Here is a 20,692-nt window from a genome sequence, read left to right on the forward strand (position 1 = left end):
AATACATTGCATCATACTCCTTCCGTTTCAAAATATAGGATGTTTTAACTAAAACACGCAGATTAAGAAATCTTTACTTTTAACAAATTCAACCAATCAAAAACAATACTGCATAATATAAAATACTAAACTAATCTAAAAGTTGCATAGAAACTTGAAAACATCTTATATTATGAAACAAAAAACTTCTTTAAAACATCTTATATTTTGAAACGGAGGGAGTATAAAATAATAAAAGTGTTAAAAGTTTAAAGACCATTAAATATATAATTTATTTATTTTGATCATAAATATAAAAGTGTTAAAAGTTCAAGGACCATTTTATAAATAAAAAAGTTCAACTCTATTATAGAGGAAAAAATAGAGTTCCTCTATATATAGAGGAAAAAATAGAGATCTCTATTATAAAGGTAGAAATAGAGATGGGTTGGAGTAGATTTTACTCTAAAATAGAGTTATAAAGCAAATATAGAGGTGGGTTGGAGATGCTCTAAGAGTCCAAAAAACCACAAACGAATTCGAAACCGACTTTGCATGAGCTCTAACTTTGAAGTTTGAACTTTAGATCTAGATTAGAGACTTTGAGTCAAACTTATCGAAAGAGTAAGAACGCTTACATTTCAATCATTGTGGATTTTAGATTGATTTTTTATGTACTCCACGTTCGAATAAGAGATGTACATATATTTTCATTAATCAATTAGTTTTGAGAAGAGTATATAAACAATTTCATATATAGTATTAGAACTCAAAAAAGGAAAACAGATATATTTGGTGTGATAAGCTTTGATTTATATATATTAAAATCTTTTTTGGTCAAGTTTTAGATCATCTTTAGTAGATCTTTGATAGTATTCAATGGGTAGAAGGCTATTAATGCTCGTACGTGATTGTGAATATGGATAAGTTAGTACTTTTGGTGTGAAGATTATTTTGATTCATATACAACGGACCTTATTAATACACACTTTGGTTTATCAAAACTATCCATGCATGTGTTAGAGATGTTTTTTTTTTTTGGGGTTAAAATACTTCCATATAGTACTATATTGTATTCCTATATTGAGAGTATAATTACCAGTCCCGAGTGCCTATGTTTTTATTCATTTCATTAGTTTTACGTCCGTTTACGCCTTACGGTCATACGGTGTGTGTATGTCAAACAATGTAACATCATATAAAGATACTGTAAATGTGAGTTATTTCGAATTTAAACTTGAATTTTAAGAGATGACGACGTATCTAATTTTTTTTTGAAATATAGTATTGGTTTAAATAATTGCATTAATATGAAGTACACCTAAGCAAATTGATAGGTGATAAATTCTCATCCACAATGGAAAAAAATAATCAAAATTTACGAGATAAAAATGATTAGTGTTATATTCTCTGTTTTGTAATATTAACTACAAACGCGCAGATGAAAGAAGTAGAGTGTTACTTAACTTTTACATATTACCAAGGTTTCTATTTTTGATACATTATAAATTTATAATGTTTTTAAGCTGAAAAGGTGTACTTGTAAGTTGTAAGCCACAAGGATAGCTTTTTTTTTTTTTTTTCTGAACAACATCTCTCTTTCTCTTCTCCTTTAAATGTCACATAAGCCACGTAAATCAATAATAAAATTAGTTAAACTCGAATGAATACGTTGCCTTTTTAACCGAATGTGCTACGGTACAAAAGTGTGATGGACTCCTTATATTAAGGGTTCGAAATGTGACAATTGCTGGTATAAGCTTTTTGCATATTGCTAAATGGCATTGGGAATGAAATTATAATTCTTTTCCTTATATAAATGAGTCAAACTAATACTATAATATATGCTTGTTACATTTTGGCTCTTTTTATCTTTGACTAATACAACAATGATACAATTGTGGTTGGACCACGATAACCGGATGTCGGTTTGATGGGTGATAACCATTGTAAAATTAGGAGTTGTTTATATCTTTGTCTCTTTGATGTGGTTCTGTCTTCATCTATATTTAAGGAACTTGAGTTGAATATAGATACATGTATCGATCTATTTAGTCAATACAAGAGAGATTTCGGATTAATTTGGCACTTGGCAGTGGTCACCATCTTCTGGTGCCAACCGTTCCCGTCTTGGCGATACAATTTACCACCAAACACACCAAAAATGTTGTGCGCCAGAATAACACAACTGAAGTTTTATAAAAAATAAAGTTTGTTATGCAAATTTCTATCGGATTATTAGGCCGAGGTAAATTATAGAGTAGCATATAACTAATCTATTGTATAGATAGGAATGTTTGTATCAAAACTCTAGGAAAATTGTACAAAACCCTAATTCGTGTCCGGATATTGCATAGAGTTCTAAAACGTAATGATTAGAATAAAGTAATAAATGTTTAATTGGGTAAATAGATTAGTAGTATATTTCATCATCCTCTTTTTATGAATTGGGGTTAAAGACAGGCTTAAGCTATATAAGTAATGACCCTTGACTACTCCACTCAAATTTTGAACTTGATGTGGGACTAACATTACATTTGAGTATTTGACTATGTAGGTTCGCGTATACATTCATAGTTTTACTTATCATTTACCACTGAAAATTTGATCAGTGATAATGTTATTTAATTAACTGTAGTTAGTTTTCTTCTCTTTTTAACTGTAATCCACATCGTACATTATTTTTCTTAAAAATGATAATTCAACTAGAGCCAGTTTCATTATAATTATCTAAAGACTAAAGACAAAAACAATCTCCCACAAAATTGACATCACCTTGTCGAATTTCGAGCAATTACATTGAGATAATGTAAAACAATGTTTGCAGGTAAAACATATAAATAATGAGTCAAAAATATACTACATGAAAGTCTTATAATAATTCACAGAAACTAATACTCCATAGTTGTCGGTATTTAAGCCGCATTATTATATCAAACCTTGAAAAAAATAATTCTTATATCATCAAACATCATAAAGTTACATATGAGTCTACAAAAAAAAAAAAAACACACACACTATCGCTTTAGGTACATGGTGATAGACTTATAGTTCAATAGTTTTGTAATGAATTGCACGAGATGATTTTCTTACTTTTAAGTTAAAATGTTTACGTTTGGTATGGGCGTATGGCTAATATAGAACTTAAGTTGATCTGAAATTTTCCCTACAAAACCTCGGAGAAGTAAAAAAAAAAAAAAAAAATCTATAATCTCTTTGATCGTGTTTTCAGAATAGGGTTATTAATTTGGAAAACATGTGACATGTGATAATCCCAATTGGCTTTGCGCACGATATTGGGAATGCACTATTGAGCTATAGAACACTTTTGGGTGGAAATCTTTTAGTCAAGTTCCATGTGATCGAGGCTTTCTTGGGTTCAGGAATGAAGAATTTCTTCACATTTCTCAAAAACAAAAGGCAAAGAAAAAAATACACAAAATTTCGAACAGCTAATGAAAAGCCAAAACTTTTGCTTATGAAATTTAAATAAATTTCTGTGTGATTTTAAATTTTATTTTTAGTGTCAAAAGGACATCCCCGGGATTTAGGGGTAAAGGTTGTCTTAGAACAAACTTGGACTTTGACGAGAGTCCAGACACTGTGACCAAAAAAAGCCAAGTGGGGACTTCACTATAAGTTTGCTATTGAATTATATATATATCTCCGACAATACAAGTTCATAAAGATTCAAATTAATTAGCATCCGTTGTTATCATTACTAAATTTGTTTATATATTATCAACCGTAGTGTAGAAAATGTAAATTGTTTTTACTGTTTTTTTCTTCTTCATTTTTTCATATAAACGAAGGTAAACTAAGAATGATATATTTCAATATAAAACTTTCGATTTTTTTCTGTTTAATAGTTTGATGTCTCTTGGGAGTATTCAATGTTTTGCTCAAAAACCAAAGGATGATATAAATATAATTATTTTTGGTTACACTCGTGTAGATTACTCTGTTCTAGAATTCGGTTCATTATTGGAAAGTAATAAGCTCTGATCCTTTTGTTTACTAGTACTACTCATTTTTTAATTAAAAGTCAGGTGATCAAGACACATTCGTGGCACCTAGTGGGACGTAATACATCATAATTATATCCTAAATTATGTTCGTGCTCTCCATGTGCTCTCTCTCTCTCTCTCTAATCACTTGAAATGATAATTATACTGTTTACATCGTTGAATCGTTTGTATACATCGTTGAATAATTTGTTAATAATAATAATACGGGTTTAAAATAACAGATTTTTTTCCTTTTTCCGGCATTAAATTTTAATTTAAAAGTATGAAACGTGAAAGAATGTTATTTCGAAACGCAAACACAACGGAACCAAACAACGCAACTTGAGAAACCAAACACAGTTAGATAGATACTTCGGGAAGGAACAAACAACCAATGAAAGATAAACACGTAAGCTAGAGAGAAGCCCCACCGAACCTAGTACGCGCATACTATGTGGGACACTGTCGATGACACGTAAGATACTGTTGCCGCACGCGACAGCGAAGAGGAACACAACACAAAAAAGTACTTAAACTAAACTAAATCCAATGCTTTGCACTTACGTGTCGTGATCTGACCCGACGGATGTGTCTGGTCAAAAAGAAGATCTTCTCTCGTACGGACCGTCTGATTTTTGGATTGGACGGCTGAGGAGAGAACTGCCAGTGATTTTTTTCTGTCAAATGAAATCTTTTTTTATTTAGACCATATCCCTCCTTCCCGTTTCTTCTCTTCCTGTCTTTTTCTTCACAAACCGGCCGGTTTACATATACATACGGTTAATTTGTTGTAATTTTTTTTTTTTAATACCAAATATAGTATCATCAACTTATTGTCTCATAATAATTCATTGTTGTTATCAGATGATATACTTTTAAGAGCTAACAAACAGGAAATATTGCAAATTGTTACAAAAGTTATTAAAATAAAATAAAAATTAAAGACATTGAACCGACTAATCAATTATTTGCATCGACCAGCTCATTTCAGTTGGTCAAGTGATGCATTGGTGGTGTAAATGTTTTTTTGAACACCTCTGTTGTGTAAATGTTAGTATAGAATTTAAAGAAAAAGTGTAGTAAAGTGGGATTTTCTCATTAACAGATACTATTATCCTTCCTCAGAAATAAATATTGTAGGTCTAAATTCTAAAACATCGTTTTTTCTTTTACTAAGGTCACATCAAAATACAGACCATAACAAATCTCAAAAATGTTAATATATGATACATATACAATACATCTAAAAATTTTGATTCAATGATCTGCGACCGGTTCACTCCAATGACCGGCAAAGTAATCTGATTCACTTATCGCGTCGGTATAAGAAACACTCCACAACAACAATAGAAGTAAAGATGGTTTATTATTTCCACTGAGGCCATCTGACTGAATCTGTGGAAGTCTTGTTCGAATCTGTAGGACGGCTCGAGCCACTGGCTGAGTCATGCCATATCAACTCCATCTATCCACAAACATAATACACATAAATCAAAAGATTGTAAACGTTTCATAAACCTAAATCTTAACCACTTTTAACAGACAAAAAAAAAAACATTTTGAGAAACTCATACAAACCTTTCCTACGATCACGGTATCACCTTCTTTAACGCCCATATTCTTCAGTGATTTGTTCACACCACAAGCATCAAGTACGTTCTGAAACCTTTTGTCTGAATCCATGTACCTATCCAAACACAAATCACATCCACAGTGGTTAGTGACTCTTGATTAGTTAGATTGCATAAATCTTGGCTGTAGTTTTTAACTCATACCGCCAGTTAGTCATCTGGACAAACCGCTGAAGCCCAGCTCCAACTACATGCCACGCCCTGGTACCACTATCTCGGAAGATCTTAAACTCATTAATGGCTGCTCGTCGTTCCTTATCAATCTTCTTAGCTACATGGTCCAGATTCTCATTTGCTTGATCGAACAATGCTATAGCCAATTTGAAAACAAACCCCATTAATACACTGCATAAGCACGGTCTTATTCTATTATGCCAAATTAAAAGTAGAACACACCTTTGGGTTCTGCATTGGCTGCTCTGTACTTCTTTAGGAGTTCATAAACGGAGGAGATTACTTCATGTGTGCCGTCTCTTTGTACTGCGCTCATACAAAAAGGTTCAACCCCACGGGCACGTAGAGCTTCCTGAAACATTGGCCATTTCTCGTAAGCATCTGGGAGGTCCATTTTGTTGTATGCCACTACGTAAGGCTTCTCGGCAATCTCAGGACTGAATAGTTCGAGTTCGAGACGAACTGCTTCAAACTCAAGTTCAGGTTGTGGAGCTGAACCATCCACAACATGTACCTTTACACCACAAAAGAGAGGCTCGTCTAAGAAAAAACAAAAACAAAGTATTAAAGATTAAATCTATAGACGGTTGTTTTACCAGTGCTGAACATCTCTCAGTGTGCCTTAGAAACTCATGGCCTAAACCAAAGCCTCTGTGCGCTCCTTCGAGCAAACCAGGAAGATCTGCGACCACCATTGTTGAATCATAATCAAATGAAACCACACCTAGATTGGGAAGTAACGTGGTGAATGGGTAATTTGCTATGGTTGGCTGAGCGGCACATATCACGCTTAACAACGTGCTTTTTCCTGCATTTGGAGCACCCACGATACCTACGTCTGCAACCAGTTTCAGTTCCAAGTCCAGCCACCTATAGGAATATGTAAAGTTATAATTCAAAATCAGAGCTTCCCAGCAAAAAAACCCCAAAATATAAGAGCCACATATTACATGTCTTAGAAAGGCAAACACAAAGTCTCACAAGTCTACACCAGCATGAAAGTGTTGGATCTTAGACTACTTAATCCAATCCAAAGATATCCCAGAAATTCAAATCCATTCATAAAACATCAACATCTCTGTATCAACAGGAGCATTACTACTTGCAAGTAAACACTCACATGTACAAATCAAGCTTTACCAAACAATAGAAAGAGTTCCATGCTCCTAAACCAAAATGAAATCTTTACATCTGTTAACAATTTAGGTTCCTATGATTAGTTCACCCCTTGCATAACTAACATACGAGGGTGGAAAATGAATCCATTTCAGAAACTCTACTACTAGCAGTGCGTTGAAGTCCCAAACTTTCCACAATGTTCCATCAACAACCTGAACTGAAACAACTCAAAATGAAAAAAAAACACTTACATTTCAGGACCTTCTTCACCATTTTCAGCTATCCTAGGAACTTTATTCATCCCTGACTTAAACGAAGCATTCCCTCGTCCACCTCTACCTCCAGGCAACAACAATGCCCTCTGTCCCGGATGCAACAACTCCAATAGCACTTCCTTCTCCTCCTCCTCCTCCTCCTCACCTTCCACCTCACTCCCAACCTCTCTAGCCTGTCTCACCACCGTACCAGGAGCCACTTTCACCACAACACTATCTCCTTTAGCTCCACTCTGCATCTTCCCTCTCCCATGTTCCCCACGTCCCGCCCTGAAATGCACACTCTTACGAAATGGCAACAACGAATTCATAGACCCATCAACCTCTACATACACATTCCCTCCTCTCCCTCCATCTCCACCTGAAGGTCCTCCAAAAGGAACAAACTTTTCTCTCCTAAACGCCACCACACCGTTCCCTCCATCACCAGCTTTAACAAATATCTTCGCTCTATCGAAACACCGCATCACCGCTGGAACCCCTTTCTCCTTCACCCCAATCTCATCATCTTCCTCTTCCTCTTCCTCTCCCTCTTCACCCGAGAAACATAAAACTTTCCCATCCTTCAACTCAGATCCTTCACTCTCATCCGTATCATCATCACCATACTCAAACACTTCCTCTTCCCAATCTTCATCATCTTCATCAATTGATCCTGAATTACCCTCAAACACATCCAATCTTCTATAATTCCCCCAGATATCATCATCATCATAAATCTTCACCTCTTTCTCTTTCTCTTCTTCCTCAATTTCCCCCAAAGGTTCAACCTTTTCCTCGACCCTAGCCACATTTGACTCAGACAACTTCACTTCTTCGGAAACTTTTAAGTAAGAAGAAGATAAAAGAGATACATCTGAGAAATCTTCCCTAGGAGGAAGACGGGTATAAGTAGTAGCTTCGCCGCCGGCGTCAGAAACTGGCTGGAGCTTATCGCCGCCTCGAGATTTAAGATCGACTTCGCGTTTGAGCTTCGTTTTTCTAGGGTTTTTGGTGGTTCTTCCCGAGACTTGGTCAGGTTTAGCGAAGCTCTTCCTCGTCCTGGTTTGTCGGGCTAGAGCTTGAGGAGTGAAGAAACAGTTAATGGATATGGAAGCCATTTTTGTTTCTCTGAAGAAGCTAATCTAACGGGACTATATTGTTATAACACAATTTGTACTAAATTTTGATTTTTTAAAGTTTCGTGAAATAATTGAAAAGTAATATAAACACGAGGACTTATACTGCAAAAAAAGGAAGAAACTTTTGTTACCTTTGAAGTTTGAAGCTTTGGATCTCGCAGATTAAGGAGCTTGAGAGAGGGAGAGAGGGAGAGAGAGGGGCGCTCTAGGGTTTCTGCAGTTTCTGTTTCAGTCTCATCTTCCTCTCAAAAGGGTTTTAATCTCTCTCTCTGCTTCATTTGGTAGCTGGCATTGAGGGTGTGAGATTAGAGAAAATGTATAGCGGATCTAGCGATGGTGAGAGTCACGATACATCGACGCAGAGGAAGATCCCTCCGGCGTCTTCGATGCTTTGGGTTAGAAATCTACGACGATATATTGGTTCCGGTGCCGGATTAGGATCCGAAGCTCTAATGGTAAGGTTCTTTTTTTGCTGGTTGTTGCGTTTTGGTTGTTGGGGCAGTCTGTAGTTTTGTTTTTTATAATCTTTTAAGCTTAAGGTGATGTCATAAATTGAGGAAATTTTGGATTTTTAATCTCATTTTGTAGTTTGTTATGTTATGGGTATGAGTAAAGTTCCTGAATTTAGAACAGTCTGGGGAAAATGTACCTTTTTAATGTATCCAAACACTCTGTTTGACTATGGAGGAGTCTTGTTTTTGTAGAGCTTGAGACGAAGAGAATATTGCTCGAGATATTCAAAGAGAAGCAACAGAAAAGCCAAGAAGCAGGCACCATACCGAGTTTCTACAAGAAGGTTTGTCCCTTACATTAGTATTTTACTCAAAATAAAACTTGTATTGTGTTATACCATTCCTAAAAGTTGGTAATTTGTGGTATTGACAATAAGATTTTGTTCGTTTACTCTTTGTTCAGAAACCTGAAAATGGGTCTATTAGTCAAAGGGTACAGAGGCTTGCAAAATACCGCTTCTTGAAGGTATTGACTCTTCATTTCCTGCTCTTATTGTGCTTCAGAGGAAGTTTAATGTTTTTGCTCACTTCGTCATGTTGGTTAATTTCCACAGAAACAATCGGATCTTTTGTTAAATGCCGATGATTTGGCGGCTATGTGGGTTTGTTTGAGAGAAAATTGTGTGATTGATGATGCCACTGGTGCTGAAAAGGTATAAATACCTTTTGTATAGTGTTGCTCTAGAGCTGAAACTATTTTTTATATATGTGGTAACGTTGATTCTGATATTTGTGCTGTCCTGTACATGTAGATGAACTACGAAGACTTCTGTCATATTTCCTCTGTATGTACAGAACAAATCGGTCCCAAATGTCGCCGGTTTTTTAGCCCATCCAATTTCATGAAGTTTGAGAAGGACGAGGCTGGGAGGATCGCCATTTTACCATTTTATCTTTATGTGATGCGCACGGTGAGTATCCTTACGTGTGTTTTTTTTTTATGTCTATGCAGTTTTGGTTATTGTGGCTATATATCATTCTGTGCCATAAGCTAAATATAGGGAGTTTCGTTGTTGTATTTGAGTGGCACCAGCTTTGCTAGTCTTGGATGTTTGTTTTTCAAGTTTTTCTTACTTTGACTTGTCCTATTGTTTTAATCAACTATAGTTTATACTCGTTTTAATGACTATATATGCTCAAACACTGTTCAGGTGTCACTTACACAAGCTAGGATTGATATGAGTGAGCTTGACGAAGACTCTGATGGTTTCCTTCAATCCGATGTAAATAGCTCTAAAGCTTTAATTTTATAATTGGCCCAAAATGCTTCAAGTAGTCGTCCTACCTGCAAATGGTGCCGACTCTTATGTCGAGTTCCTAACAAATAGTCTCTTTGATGTTGTTATTATAGGAAATGGAGTCTTACATTGGTGGTCTAATCCCTAATCTGGCACAATTGAGGGACATGCCTCCAGCCTTTAATCAAATGTATACTCGCATAGCTGCACAAAAGTTTTTCTTCTTCTGTGATCCCCACAGGCGAGGTAGGGAAAAAATCATATTATGATGAGGCAGTGCAAAATTGCTTGACCTAGTATTCAATCGACATGTGTTAAATGTGATCTTGTTTTGCCTACAGGAAGAGCCTGTATTAAGAAGATACTGCTTAGTAACTGTCTGCAGGAACTAATGGAATTGCATCAGGTAAATTTAGAAGAAAGATGACGTGAATACAGCTCTGTCAGCTTATAGCTTTCAACTTTCAGAAGCTACTATATATGTTACTTGCATTTTCTGATTTTTCCTCGTGTATCCTACGTTAGGAAAGCGAGGAGGAGGTCACAGACACTGAACAGGCAGAAAATTGGTTCTCTTTGACTTCAGCTCAACGCATATGTGGTGGGTGTGCTATTTTGTCTTAATACCTGCAGATAAACTGGAAACAGTTCTCGCTATTTCTTATTAAGAACTCAAATATAATTTAATCTAGAGTTTCTCTTTTTTCGGTAGATATGTTTCTCGCACTTGATAAAGATATGAGTGGATCGCTGAGCAAACAAGAACTCAAAGAATATGCTGATGGGACCCTAACTGAGATTTTCATCGAAAGAGGTAAAACCAAGCACTTTGGGTCAGTGTAGGATTTTCGTGGTATTGATACTCACCAATAGTGATCGAGACAAGCTTAATATTGTTTTTGAAGTGGTTGGGTACATACTAATTTTCCCTTTGTTTTTTGTAGTGTTCGATGAGCATGTCCGGCGTGGTAAAAGCGGCGCAGGCAATTCCCGGGAAATGGACTTTGACAGTTTCCTTGATTTTGTTCTTGCTTTGGAGAATAAAGACACTCCAGAGGGCTTAACATATTTATTCCGTTGTCTTGATCTCCAAGGGAGAGGCTTTCTCACTACTGCTGATATTCACTCTCTCTTCAGGTAATTAATCTTTTATCATTAGACTGGATCTGTTTAGTTTTTTACTTTTTAGTAGATTTTGACATGGAAGTAAAGAAGGGGAGCATCAAAGAGTTGTGATGTTAACTGATACAATCTTCCTAAATAAAAATTCTGCATTTCCTGCTTGCGGAAGCTGAGTTTTGTTCCGCAAGTCTCATATCTGCAAAAGACACTAGTGCATATAAAAAACACACCGTTGATGTGTGATCATGCCATTGTCTCTCTTTTGAATGAGTGTCTAAAATTTTCTCTCTTAAACTTGCAGAGATGTTCACCAGAAATGGATAGAAGGCGGTAATTATGAATTGTGCATAGAGGATGTCCGGGACGAGATCTGGGACATGGTGAAGCCATCTGACCCGTTAAAGATCACACTGGGTGATCTCTTGGGATGTAAACAAGGTGGAACCGTTGCGAGCATGCTTATAGATGTGCGAGGCTTCTGGGCTCATGACAACCGTGAGAACCTTCTTCAAGAAGAAGAAGAACCACCTGAGGAAGAGTCTCAGTGATAATGTTATTTCCTGTGTCTACCTAAAAAAGCTAATCTTTATGAGCAAAAGTCTCCACTAGTGAACAGTCACATCTCCACTCTTATCTGTGTGTATGTTGTAAGAAGCTTATTATTAGTTGGTGATGTTTAATGAAAGAAATGGCTGTTTATATTGTTACTTGTCTAATACTTGGAATCTGATTTGATTTTTGAGATTTCCGAATTCTTCCTTCTTTTTTTACATTAATCCACAAAACATAGACATGGATTCAGTCATGTCTGGAGTATTACAAAATGGAAGTCTTAAGGTTGTCTCTGGTCTGTGTTCAGACATGGAAAGGCTTTCTGGGTGTAGCAGCTCTATTTTCCAGAGATTGCAACCTTTGCTTCAGATGAAACACTTCAACCTGCGTTCATCTCTCACGTTGTTAGAAAAAAAACGCAAAATTGAACAGATTGTGATGATGACGATGATGAATGACGATACCTGCAACTGGAATGCTCTTGCTCGTTCTCCTGCAAGAACTCCTCTCGTTGAATGCAACTCCTACAAAATCCGGTAACACATGATTCTTTTAACAACTTTGATCCACCAAGTTTTGAAAACGCTTGTATATCCACAAGGATTTTTACCTTTTGTGTATCGTCTAGGACAGCTTTTAGGAACGCTACATCATGCTCGAGCCTGACATTGTCGGAGTGAACCATATTCGACAAACTATTAGCTTCCTCTTGAGCGAGCTCTAACCCGGTAAGCTTCTCCTTAAGCAATTCAACATCTCTCATAGCGTCCGATAGCTTTTTATCTGTCTCTTGTTTGCTCCTCAACGCAACCGACACATTCCTCTCAGCAGCCTCTCGTCCGGCCAATGCTGCTTCTAACTGCCCTTCCAGAATCCCATTTCTTCTTATAAGAGCCGTCATTTTCGCCTCATGGAATTGGTACACGCTTGATGATGACATTGATCCTGCAAAACTGATATTATCCATTTCTTGGAATATCAAGGCGCCATCGACGGTTTCTAAAGGAAATGTCTCAGAGCCTTGCTTTTGGAGATTTGATATATCATGGTTAGAAACCATCGAAAGTGTTTTCTCTGCTGTAATCTTTGCTCCTCCATTGTTGTCATCTACAGTCTGAAACCATGAGAAGAAATTGCATACGTTTAAAGGCAATTCAAGAACACCAATGAATGCAAGTAAAACATGAACTATCTATATATACCCGAGGCACGGAAACTTCTTCTTCTGAGCACTTGGTAGGTTCGATTACCGCTCTGTATTCCTCTTCAGTGCTGAACTGTTTACGCAAAGAGACATTTCCAGAAGACGGGTTGCGATGATCTCCGAAAGCAATCTCTGATAAAGACCTTCTACCAGAACCACCATGCTCTTCAATGGCTGAAGCAAGTTTCTGTCTGGCAACTGAATCAATGAGCCTCTGTGAAGAGGCTTTGACTGATTCATCAGAGGTTATAGCCGCCGAGGGAGAAGATCGTTTACCAAACAGTAACCGGCCAGGGTTTTTCTTGGAAGTTGTCTGCGGATGTGTTGGCGATTCACTCTTGTTCTTGTCAACGATAAACGTCTCAACCTTTTTCATAAAAAAGATTTAGTCTTTGCATCAAAACACAGAGAAATACAAAAATAAAAATGTGAACAGTGAGGCTCGTACCTGATTAGAAGGATCTTTTCTCGTTCCTCCAAAAGCTACGAGAAAATCTTTATCTTTGTGTTGCAGAAGAACTAGACTAAATCCCTACACCAACCATATCACAAGACAACAACTGAGCTTTATTTGATAGCGGTTGAAAGAATGTAAAAGTTAGTTAACTATAAAATGGGTATATCTACCTTGTTGGATGTGATAGAAGATTGAGAAGAGATGCTTGCCACAGACCATTCGACCTTTAGGATATCAAAGACCAATGTTTCCGCGTGTCCTACACCGAAAAAAACTCAAACTTGTAAGATCTGAGTAGATTCAACGCGGTTTCAAGGTAGAAAACTTACTCTTCTTTCTGCTTCCACCTCCGGTTATATACCATTTAGTACCGCAAAGAACTCCACAACTACCCGCTCTTGGAGATGGATGAAATCCTCTTATCTTTATTCTTGACCATACCATCTTGATGACACCAAAAGATACAAAAATGTTAAGTGCCAAGAAACCAAAAACAAAATTTCAGTTATAGAAATTTTTTTTTTAAAAAAGTTGGTGTGTGGACGAAAGGTACGGTTTCAAAGTCGAGTGAGTATAAGTCATTGAGTGTTTTGTTCTTGCCCGAACCTCCAAACACAAACAGAATTTTGTCATCGAATAGCGTAGCTACATGATGTGATCTTGCACACGGCCGTGTTCCTCTGGTAGTTCAGGAAAAAACCATGTCACGAATACGCCAGTAGGAGTATACATGTAAAACAGTCATTAGAAAAGCGCGGAAAAAACTAACGTGCAATTAAGAGGGAGCCATGTGGATGATTTGAGATCAAACATATGAAGATCATTTAGTTTCCTCTTCTTAGAGTCTTCACCGCCGAAAAGTATCAATACAGAACTGGCCCTCACCACTGTGTGACCACTGCGACTGACCTGCATTTTTTTTTTGTCCATGTCACTTCACAATCCAAACCACAAAGCCACAAACCCCTAAATTTATATTGAGGACAAAGAAACATACCGGTAAGTCTCCTTTCGCATCCATTAGCGACCAGCATTCTGAATCAGTATCAAATGCCCAAACTGCCAATAACATATACAAATACAACACCATTTTAGGCAGAGCAAAAAAAACATCAAAAAGTCTAGACTTTAGATTACAAAACAACTGTGTGAAACCTGAAACTCTATCACTGCAAGGATCTGTTTTTCCACCCACCAATAGCACTTTTTTACTCCAAGAGACCTAACAAACGGATAAAATAAGCAATCAAAACCGAAATGTATAAAAACCAGTAAAAATATTTGTTCAAACCAAACAATCAATTACCAAGCAATGGCCTTTCCAAGAAGGGATCATGAGAGGAAGACTACTTGGCGATAAGTAAACTTTCGAAGACACGGTGGACCATGTAAATGAATCAAAGTTAAGCACCTGTAAATACAAATCTGAGAATATCAAATATTAACCCTTTTAAGCTAGTGCTTGATATCTATAAATTGTTCTTTTGTCTTTTTTACCTGTACATCATCCAACAAGCCATTACCAGATTCTCCACCAACTACTATCATTTTGTTTCCAATAGCTGCCGCCGCATGCTGCATAAAAGTTATTAAAAAAGACATAGTTAGTTCTTGTCTTCTTGAAAAAAGCTCAGAAGCTAATAAAACAACCGAGAAACTCTATTACATTAAAGCGTGGAGCGGGTTTATCCCCACCAACAGGTAAGACCATCCAATTTTCAGAATTCCTTGATGAAGGCTGGAAATCAACTTCATCAGAATAACTAGTGGCAGCCAGAACAGCTTCATTCTGCATCATGTTTCTTACAACAAATCAGATAACAGCAAGTCAATGTTAACCAAACAGTTAAAACATATATATATATATATGTGGTCTTCTTCATATAACTTACACTAGAGTTATCAGCGCGTTTGATGGTTCGCAAAGGACTCTTATATCCTTGAACAGACTCCGCGAGCTGTACCTTCTTAACTCTAATCAAATTACATCCACAATCAGTCTCAAGAAACATATACCAATTTTGAATCTATTATAACCCATGAAACGTATTTACATGATTAAAAAATTGCTTCAACCTAAAAATAGAATCCCCAAATTCATAGGAAAAGCCCAATGCTTATAAAAAGGAGTTGCTTTTGCAGTAAGCTTAAACAGGATTACTCAGTAAAGGTGATTCGCTTATAATGTAAACAAAGAAAAAGATAAAAGAAACCTCAAAAAGTTCCCCAACTTTGAGTAAATCAATATATACAGAGAGAGACCCACAAAAAGAAAACTAAACCTGCCAAGTCTCATCCGCCTCTTAGAAAAGCTGAACATTTTCTTCCAATTTCTCAGAAATCCCCAACCCTAAAAAATCAAAAAAAAAAAAAAAAAAGCTTAGTACATTGTCATCATCCATCCTGAGATACCAAGAAAGCAAGAAATTTACTGAAATTAGTAAAAGAAGATACCTTCTTAACTTGTTATGAATCTAAAATTCAGAAGTTTACAAGATGACCCAAATCTGAAAATTGAAATTTTTTTCTTTTTCAGAGAAGATCAACTACCAATACCACCACAATGGCCATATGTATGTATCCACAGCTTGAAAACGACGTCGTACTGAATCCTACCTAGCAAATGCTGTCTTGGGGCCAGACCAGGGAAAATGATTGGAGGGGAGCCGGGAGGATTGATTTTTTAGCTTATTGGAAGTATATAAATTTGTTGTCTTTAAGCAATATAACAATGGGACCAAAGTTAGTAACCAAAACAAAACAAAAAACAAAGCGAATCTTGTAATGTAATGTAATGTAATGTAATGTTATCTGGGGTTTACTTATTTTACTTTAGGCGTTCGAGACTCGAGAGAGAGAGAGAGAGAGAGAGAGATGGGAACAACCGTTGTGTCATGTGTGTGGTTTTGGTTCGTTGAGTTATGGCGACATGTTTTGTCTGTTTCTGCGGAAAGTGTGATCTCATTTGAGTTTAGTGTTTAGTTTTAATGCTCACGATTCGCGACGCCCTTTGTGGGTCCCTTAACTTCCCGCGACTTATTATTATACGACTTTTCGATATTTCTCTTTCAAATTATCAAATCTATAATAATAGTAACACTACTGTTTAGTAGTATTAACCTTTTATATATATATATCAATTATGTATATATATAATATTATTAATTTAGTGATTTTAGAAGAAGAAAAATTAGAGTCATAAAGTCATAATTATGCAAATATCACTGATTTGTTTATACTTAAAAAGTTATATGTATTCATGTAAAGTGTCATCCTAAATGGTGTTATTTATTAATATGTTGGCTAGTTTTAAATTTTTGCTGTTGTGTAAAAAAAATGTATTCAATCTTGTTTTTTCTTCTTCGCTAGAGTATCAGTTTATGCAGATCAATTATTATTATTTCTTCATAAAAGTTCATATAAGTCAATACATATCTTTTAAAAAAAAGATAACCTCAAAAAAAAAAAAAAGACAACACACTAATTATTGATCCGACGTGGACTCATCATATCACCATGTCACAGATCATAAAGATCATAGATGTGTTAAAACATTATTCTGCGTACACTTAACTTAGTGTTAAGCAAACTAGTTAATTAATATATATATATATATATATATATTAATAAGTCAAACCCACAATGCACCAGCCCGCTTAAGCATAGGAATCAAGGACCCGTTTAGATGTAGACTCATGACCTCGTTGGCTCCACCAACCAACTCTCCCCCGATAAAAACCGCCGGAACTGCGGGGCTACAACCTATCCGCAACAACGCCTGCTCAATCTCCCTCCCTCTAGATATCTCATCCAGCTCGTAAACCGCTGGATTCGCTCCGAAATCACAGAGCAAAGTTTTGATCGTGTGAGACATACAACACAAGCTCTTGCTGTATATCACCACCGGTCTCTCCATCACCATCTTCGTTATCATCTCCATTGCTCTTTTTATATATGATCCAACAAATTTAAACTCTTAATTGAGGTATATGAATCACTATGTATGTATTCTTATAGATTGGAAATATTTGTAGAGATTTAAAGGAAAATAATTACTCTTGATCGTACTCGGAGAATAAGGGTTTTGTGTAATGTTGTGTGGATATTAAATGTGTGAGAAGTGTTTGTTTATATAGAGGCAGTCAAGATGATGTATATTGGATTAGATGGGGAAAAGATGTTTGGATTTTGTTTCTAACGATATCGTGTCCGAGAGCGACACAACATCAATTTTATTTTGGATCACAATGTACAATATTGAGAATCTAATGATTTTTTGAACTTATCATCTTTTCTTTTCATTTTATTGTCCATTCAGGGCATTTAGACATACTTAATTATACTACTCGTCATGGCTAAAAGGTGAGAATGTCCTTCGTACGGTTCCATAAAGCGATCTTGTCGATCTCAAGTAATATCAAAAACCTAATGATAAAAGAGACGTATAGGTTTAAAATTCAAATTGGTAAACCGCGCGAGTACTGGTTTACTTAGGCCGATGTTTTGACCCTGCATGTGCACTTATAAGCACCTTCACCTTTTGAATTTTTTTTTAAAATGCATACACTACAGTAAGAGGCGTTACGTAAATCCAGCATTCTACCTAATCTAATGCCATTATTTGTTTCCATGTACAATTACTCAATTAGCTATATCCAACCTAGTCCTTGGAGGGTTAATTAGCATCAAAAAGAGATTATGAGATTTGGTTACTTTAAAAATTCGATTTAAGTTAATCTAATTAGGATACTCCAATTAATCATCGTAAAGTTGCATGAACCAAAAATGTTTAATTTTATGTACCCTGCCATAATTATTATAGAAAAGGTTGACGACTTGAAGTTAAATTGGATTTCTTACATATGCATTTTTTTACGTATGATTCTCTCAAAAAAAAGAGGAATATTTAAAACCTATCAGGAGGCATCTTATGAGTTGGAGAAATAGTGATCCAAAATAGGGGCTCTTTTTTCTTTAGGCCACGTCCCCGTCTCTTACGTGAGGATTCTATTCTCGACTCGCCGCTTCTACATTTTGCAACTCACAAAAAAGAAAAAAAAATTGTTATTTTTTGTAATAATTGTAAGTGAGAGGAAGAGAGAAAGATTCACATGTGAGCTAAGCACATATGCTTTCATAGTGACTAACGAATTTTAAGGACAACGAATCGATAATACATATGAAAGTAAACACACACTTATATCAGTTATACTTATATGTATATATGCCCTCGAGGTCCCCTTTTTTCCAGGGAACATACGGTTTCGTTGAAAAACTCCATTTCGATAATCATGTGATTTATTGGTTATCTAGCTAAACATATACAATCTAAACGTTTTTCTTGTCCAAGTACCCATGATCTTTACAGATGAGAGTAAACATTGCATCCGAAGTTAGACCACGATTATTTTAGATATGCATATATTCTCAGTAGACCATGTCGACCGTAATCTGGTCCCATGATGTCGGATAAGATACGTGGCCGATACGATCCATTGCAACATGCCAAACATTTTGAGATTAATCACATTTTAAATATTGGTGGTCTCGACTCTCAACAGTTTATTACAGAACTAGACATAACTAGTATGTGATAATTTTCTAAATAGCAAAACTTTATTTTGGATTGGGCTCATATTACTGACTTATTGCAAAGCTTGTTTCAAGATGAAAACATGATGCTAAATTATATAATTAATTATACCCTGTATTATATATTGTCATCCAAAAGATTTTTTATCAGTAATATATATTAATAATTATATTTAAAGAAAAATGAATAATTAAATCCTGCAACCATGTTATCCTTGCTTTTCTAAGATTTAGCTTAAAAGTATTTTGCCTTTTTTATAATCCCATCGAATCCTTGGTTGGGATGTGTTGATTGCTACAAGCACGTGAAAAAGAACAATTTATCCTATATATAAACGAACCTTTCTTTTTCCATACTGCAGTTTGCTCCTTTCTAGACTTGCTTATATATTCATAAATATGATAATTAATAGATTCGTTGATGGTTGCACACTTGCATGTACGATTCTTGGACCTCAAAGTTTGGCCTGCTAGAAGACCAATGGCCAAATTTGGGTTCATGCATGCATGCACCGATGCACGGTGGAAATGCCGACAATGTTTTTATTCTTAGTTTGAAATATATATATATATATATATATATCACCCATATAACATAATTTATGCGATCTACGTATTGTGCTGTAGACTGTATAGTAGTACTATTACGTGATTTTTAAAATAGTATTCTCCAATAAAGTCCAAAAATTTTTGGTTTAAAAACTAGACCGTCGATGATTTAAGTTTAGAGGAACCAAAATATTGGTTGTACACAAATAGTTGCAAAGTTAATAATTAGTATTCCTAAGAGTGTTCTTGTATAATGAAAGTATATTATATATATATAATATATATATATATATATATATATATATATAGATGCATACAAAGAAAGGAAAAATTGTACGTTATAAGATAAAATATATGAAGATCAATATATATGCCTTCGTGTGTGATTTATTTATTAATTAGAAAAGGAAAATGTCAAATATTTACACTAAATACAAGATATATATATATATATTAAAAGGTGATATTTATTTATCTGTCATGCAAGTTGAATATATATCATGAACAATCTATTTAGAATATATGCGCTATTATATTTGTATAATACACTATGTGGTTTAAATGTATGCCACACTTTATATTTGCTTTTAAAATTGAGAATTTGTATATATAAAACTAATAAATTAACTTAGTAACCACCGTACCCTGGAGGATGATATATAAGAATAACGATCGAGAGGACGGTTCATGCCTTCATGGCATCATCACATATTACCATGTACTATATATCTTCCGTACCCGAACCGTACGTCGTGTGGTTGCAACTTATATTGCATACATTTATCGATTTTATGAATAAAAAATATAATTTCCCAATTATATGAGTTAAATGCGCATGCTAAAATGGTTATTTAATTTGAAAAACTAATTTATCTCTACATATATGCGTGTTTTTCTCTACATCTTACGTACGTGGAGGTAATATAAGATTTATAGTCTAGAGATGAGTTTGGCGTCAGCGACCCGCTACAGAGAAAATGCGTGTTCCCACAAGGCCACAAACGATTCCGAATCATATTCCTCATTTCATTTCTTGCCCCAAACTAAAATTTAGAGTTTTTAAAGAAAAAAATTGAATTCCCCCTTTTTGGCGTCAAACAAATTCACTTTTTGAGATATCAAACTTCAGATTCATTTGCACCTAAAGTAGAGATAAAACA

The 20,692-nt window shown here is 35.5% G+C and overlaps 4 protein-coding genes and 1 non-coding gene across 9 annotated transcripts; 2 read left to right on the forward strand and 3 right to left on the reverse strand.

Moving 5' to 3' along the window:
* Window positions 1-5,063: 5,063 nt before the first annotated feature.
* On the reverse strand, window positions 5,064-8,575 carry LOC104770186 (GTP-binding protein OBGC, chloroplastic). 2 transcript variants are annotated; one of them, XM_087505410.1, is made up of 7 exons: window positions 8,438-8,575; window positions 7,162-8,245; window positions 6,388-6,661; window positions 6,014-6,305; window positions 5,762-5,927; window positions 5,565-5,673; window positions 5,064-5,451 (listed from the first exon to the last, which is right to left on the reverse strand). In XM_087505410.1, the coding sequence occupies exons 2-7, from the start codon at window positions 7,650-7,652 to the stop codon at window positions 5,353-5,355; spliced, it is 1,431 nt and encodes a 476-aa protein (XP_087361536.1). In that variant the 5' UTR covers window positions 7,653-8,245; window positions 8,438-8,575; the 3' UTR covers window positions 5,064-5,352. The 2 variants fall into 2 exon arrangements, with proteins under 2 accessions (XP_087361536.1, XP_010492871.1); XM_010494569.3 differs by lacking the exon at window positions 8,438-8,575 and having other exon boundaries at window positions 7,162-8,325.
* Window positions 8,576-8,620: 45 nt separating this feature from the next.
* Window positions 8,621-11,881, forward strand: LOC104770187 (putative serine/threonine-protein phosphatase 2A regulatory subunit B'' subunit TON2). The gene is made up of 12 exons (XM_087505411.1): window positions 8,621-8,761; window positions 9,010-9,102; window positions 9,222-9,284; window positions 9,373-9,471; window positions 9,571-9,729; window positions 9,970-10,041; window positions 10,170-10,302; window positions 10,398-10,462; window positions 10,582-10,657; window positions 10,769-10,870; window positions 11,001-11,193; window positions 11,480-11,881. Exons 1-12 carry the CDS (start codon window positions 8,621-8,623, stop codon window positions 11,724-11,726), a joined length of 1,443 nt encoding a protein of 480 aa, XP_087361537.1. The 3' UTR covers window positions 11,727-11,881.
* LOC147918628 (small nucleolar RNA snoR104) lies at window positions 11,271-11,389 on the forward strand. The gene has a single exon (XR_015594261.1). It is a non-coding gene; the product is annotated as a small nucleolar RNA snoR104 (small nucleolar RNA).
* A 13-nt stretch (window positions 11,882-11,894) lies between the features above and the next one.
* Window positions 11,895-16,400, reverse strand: LOC104770188 (acyl-CoA-binding domain-containing protein 4). 4 transcript variants are annotated; one of them, XM_087505408.1, is made up of 19 exons: window positions 16,223-16,400; window positions 16,008-16,105; window positions 15,846-15,898; window positions 15,674-15,741; window positions 15,284-15,365; window positions 15,058-15,180; window positions 14,889-14,966; window positions 14,698-14,802; window positions 14,547-14,613; window positions 14,389-14,450; window positions 14,161-14,300; window positions 13,945-14,071; window positions 13,721-13,835; window positions 13,562-13,650; window positions 13,383-13,466; window positions 12,933-13,301; window positions 12,341-12,844; window positions 12,195-12,254; window positions 11,895-12,114 (listed from the first exon to the last, which is right to left on the reverse strand). In XM_087505408.1, the coding sequence occupies exons 4-19, from the start codon at window positions 15,709-15,711 to the stop codon at window positions 12,034-12,036; spliced, it is 2,124 nt and encodes a 707-aa protein (XP_087361534.1). In that variant the 5' UTR covers window positions 15,712-15,741; window positions 15,846-15,898; window positions 16,008-16,105; window positions 16,223-16,400; the 3' UTR covers window positions 11,895-12,033. The 4 variants fall into 4 exon arrangements, with proteins under 4 accessions (XP_087361534.1, XP_087361533.1, XP_010492874.1 ...); XM_087505407.1 differs by having other exon boundaries at window positions 16,214-16,337; XM_010494572.3 differs by lacking the exons at window positions 16,008-16,105; window positions 16,223-16,400 and having other exon boundaries at window positions 15,846-15,982.
* A 368-nt stretch (window positions 16,401-16,768) lies between these two features.
* Window positions 16,769-17,500, reverse strand: LOC104770189 (monothiol glutaredoxin-S2). Its single transcript, XM_010494574.3, has one exon. It carries the CDS (start codon window positions 17,329-17,331, stop codon window positions 17,023-17,025), a length of 309 nt encoding a protein of 102 aa, XP_010492876.1. The 5' UTR covers window positions 17,332-17,500; the 3' UTR covers window positions 16,769-17,022.
* Between the last annotated feature and the right edge of the window lie 3,192 nt (window positions 17,501-20,692).

The sequence above is a fragment of the Camelina sativa genome, chromosome 20, assembly GCF_030686135.1.
Source record: "Camelina sativa cultivar CO46 ecotype springtype chromosome 20, ASM3068613v1".
NCBI classification, from domain to species: Eukaryota; Viridiplantae; Streptophyta; class Magnoliopsida; order Brassicales; family Brassicaceae; genus Camelina; species Camelina sativa.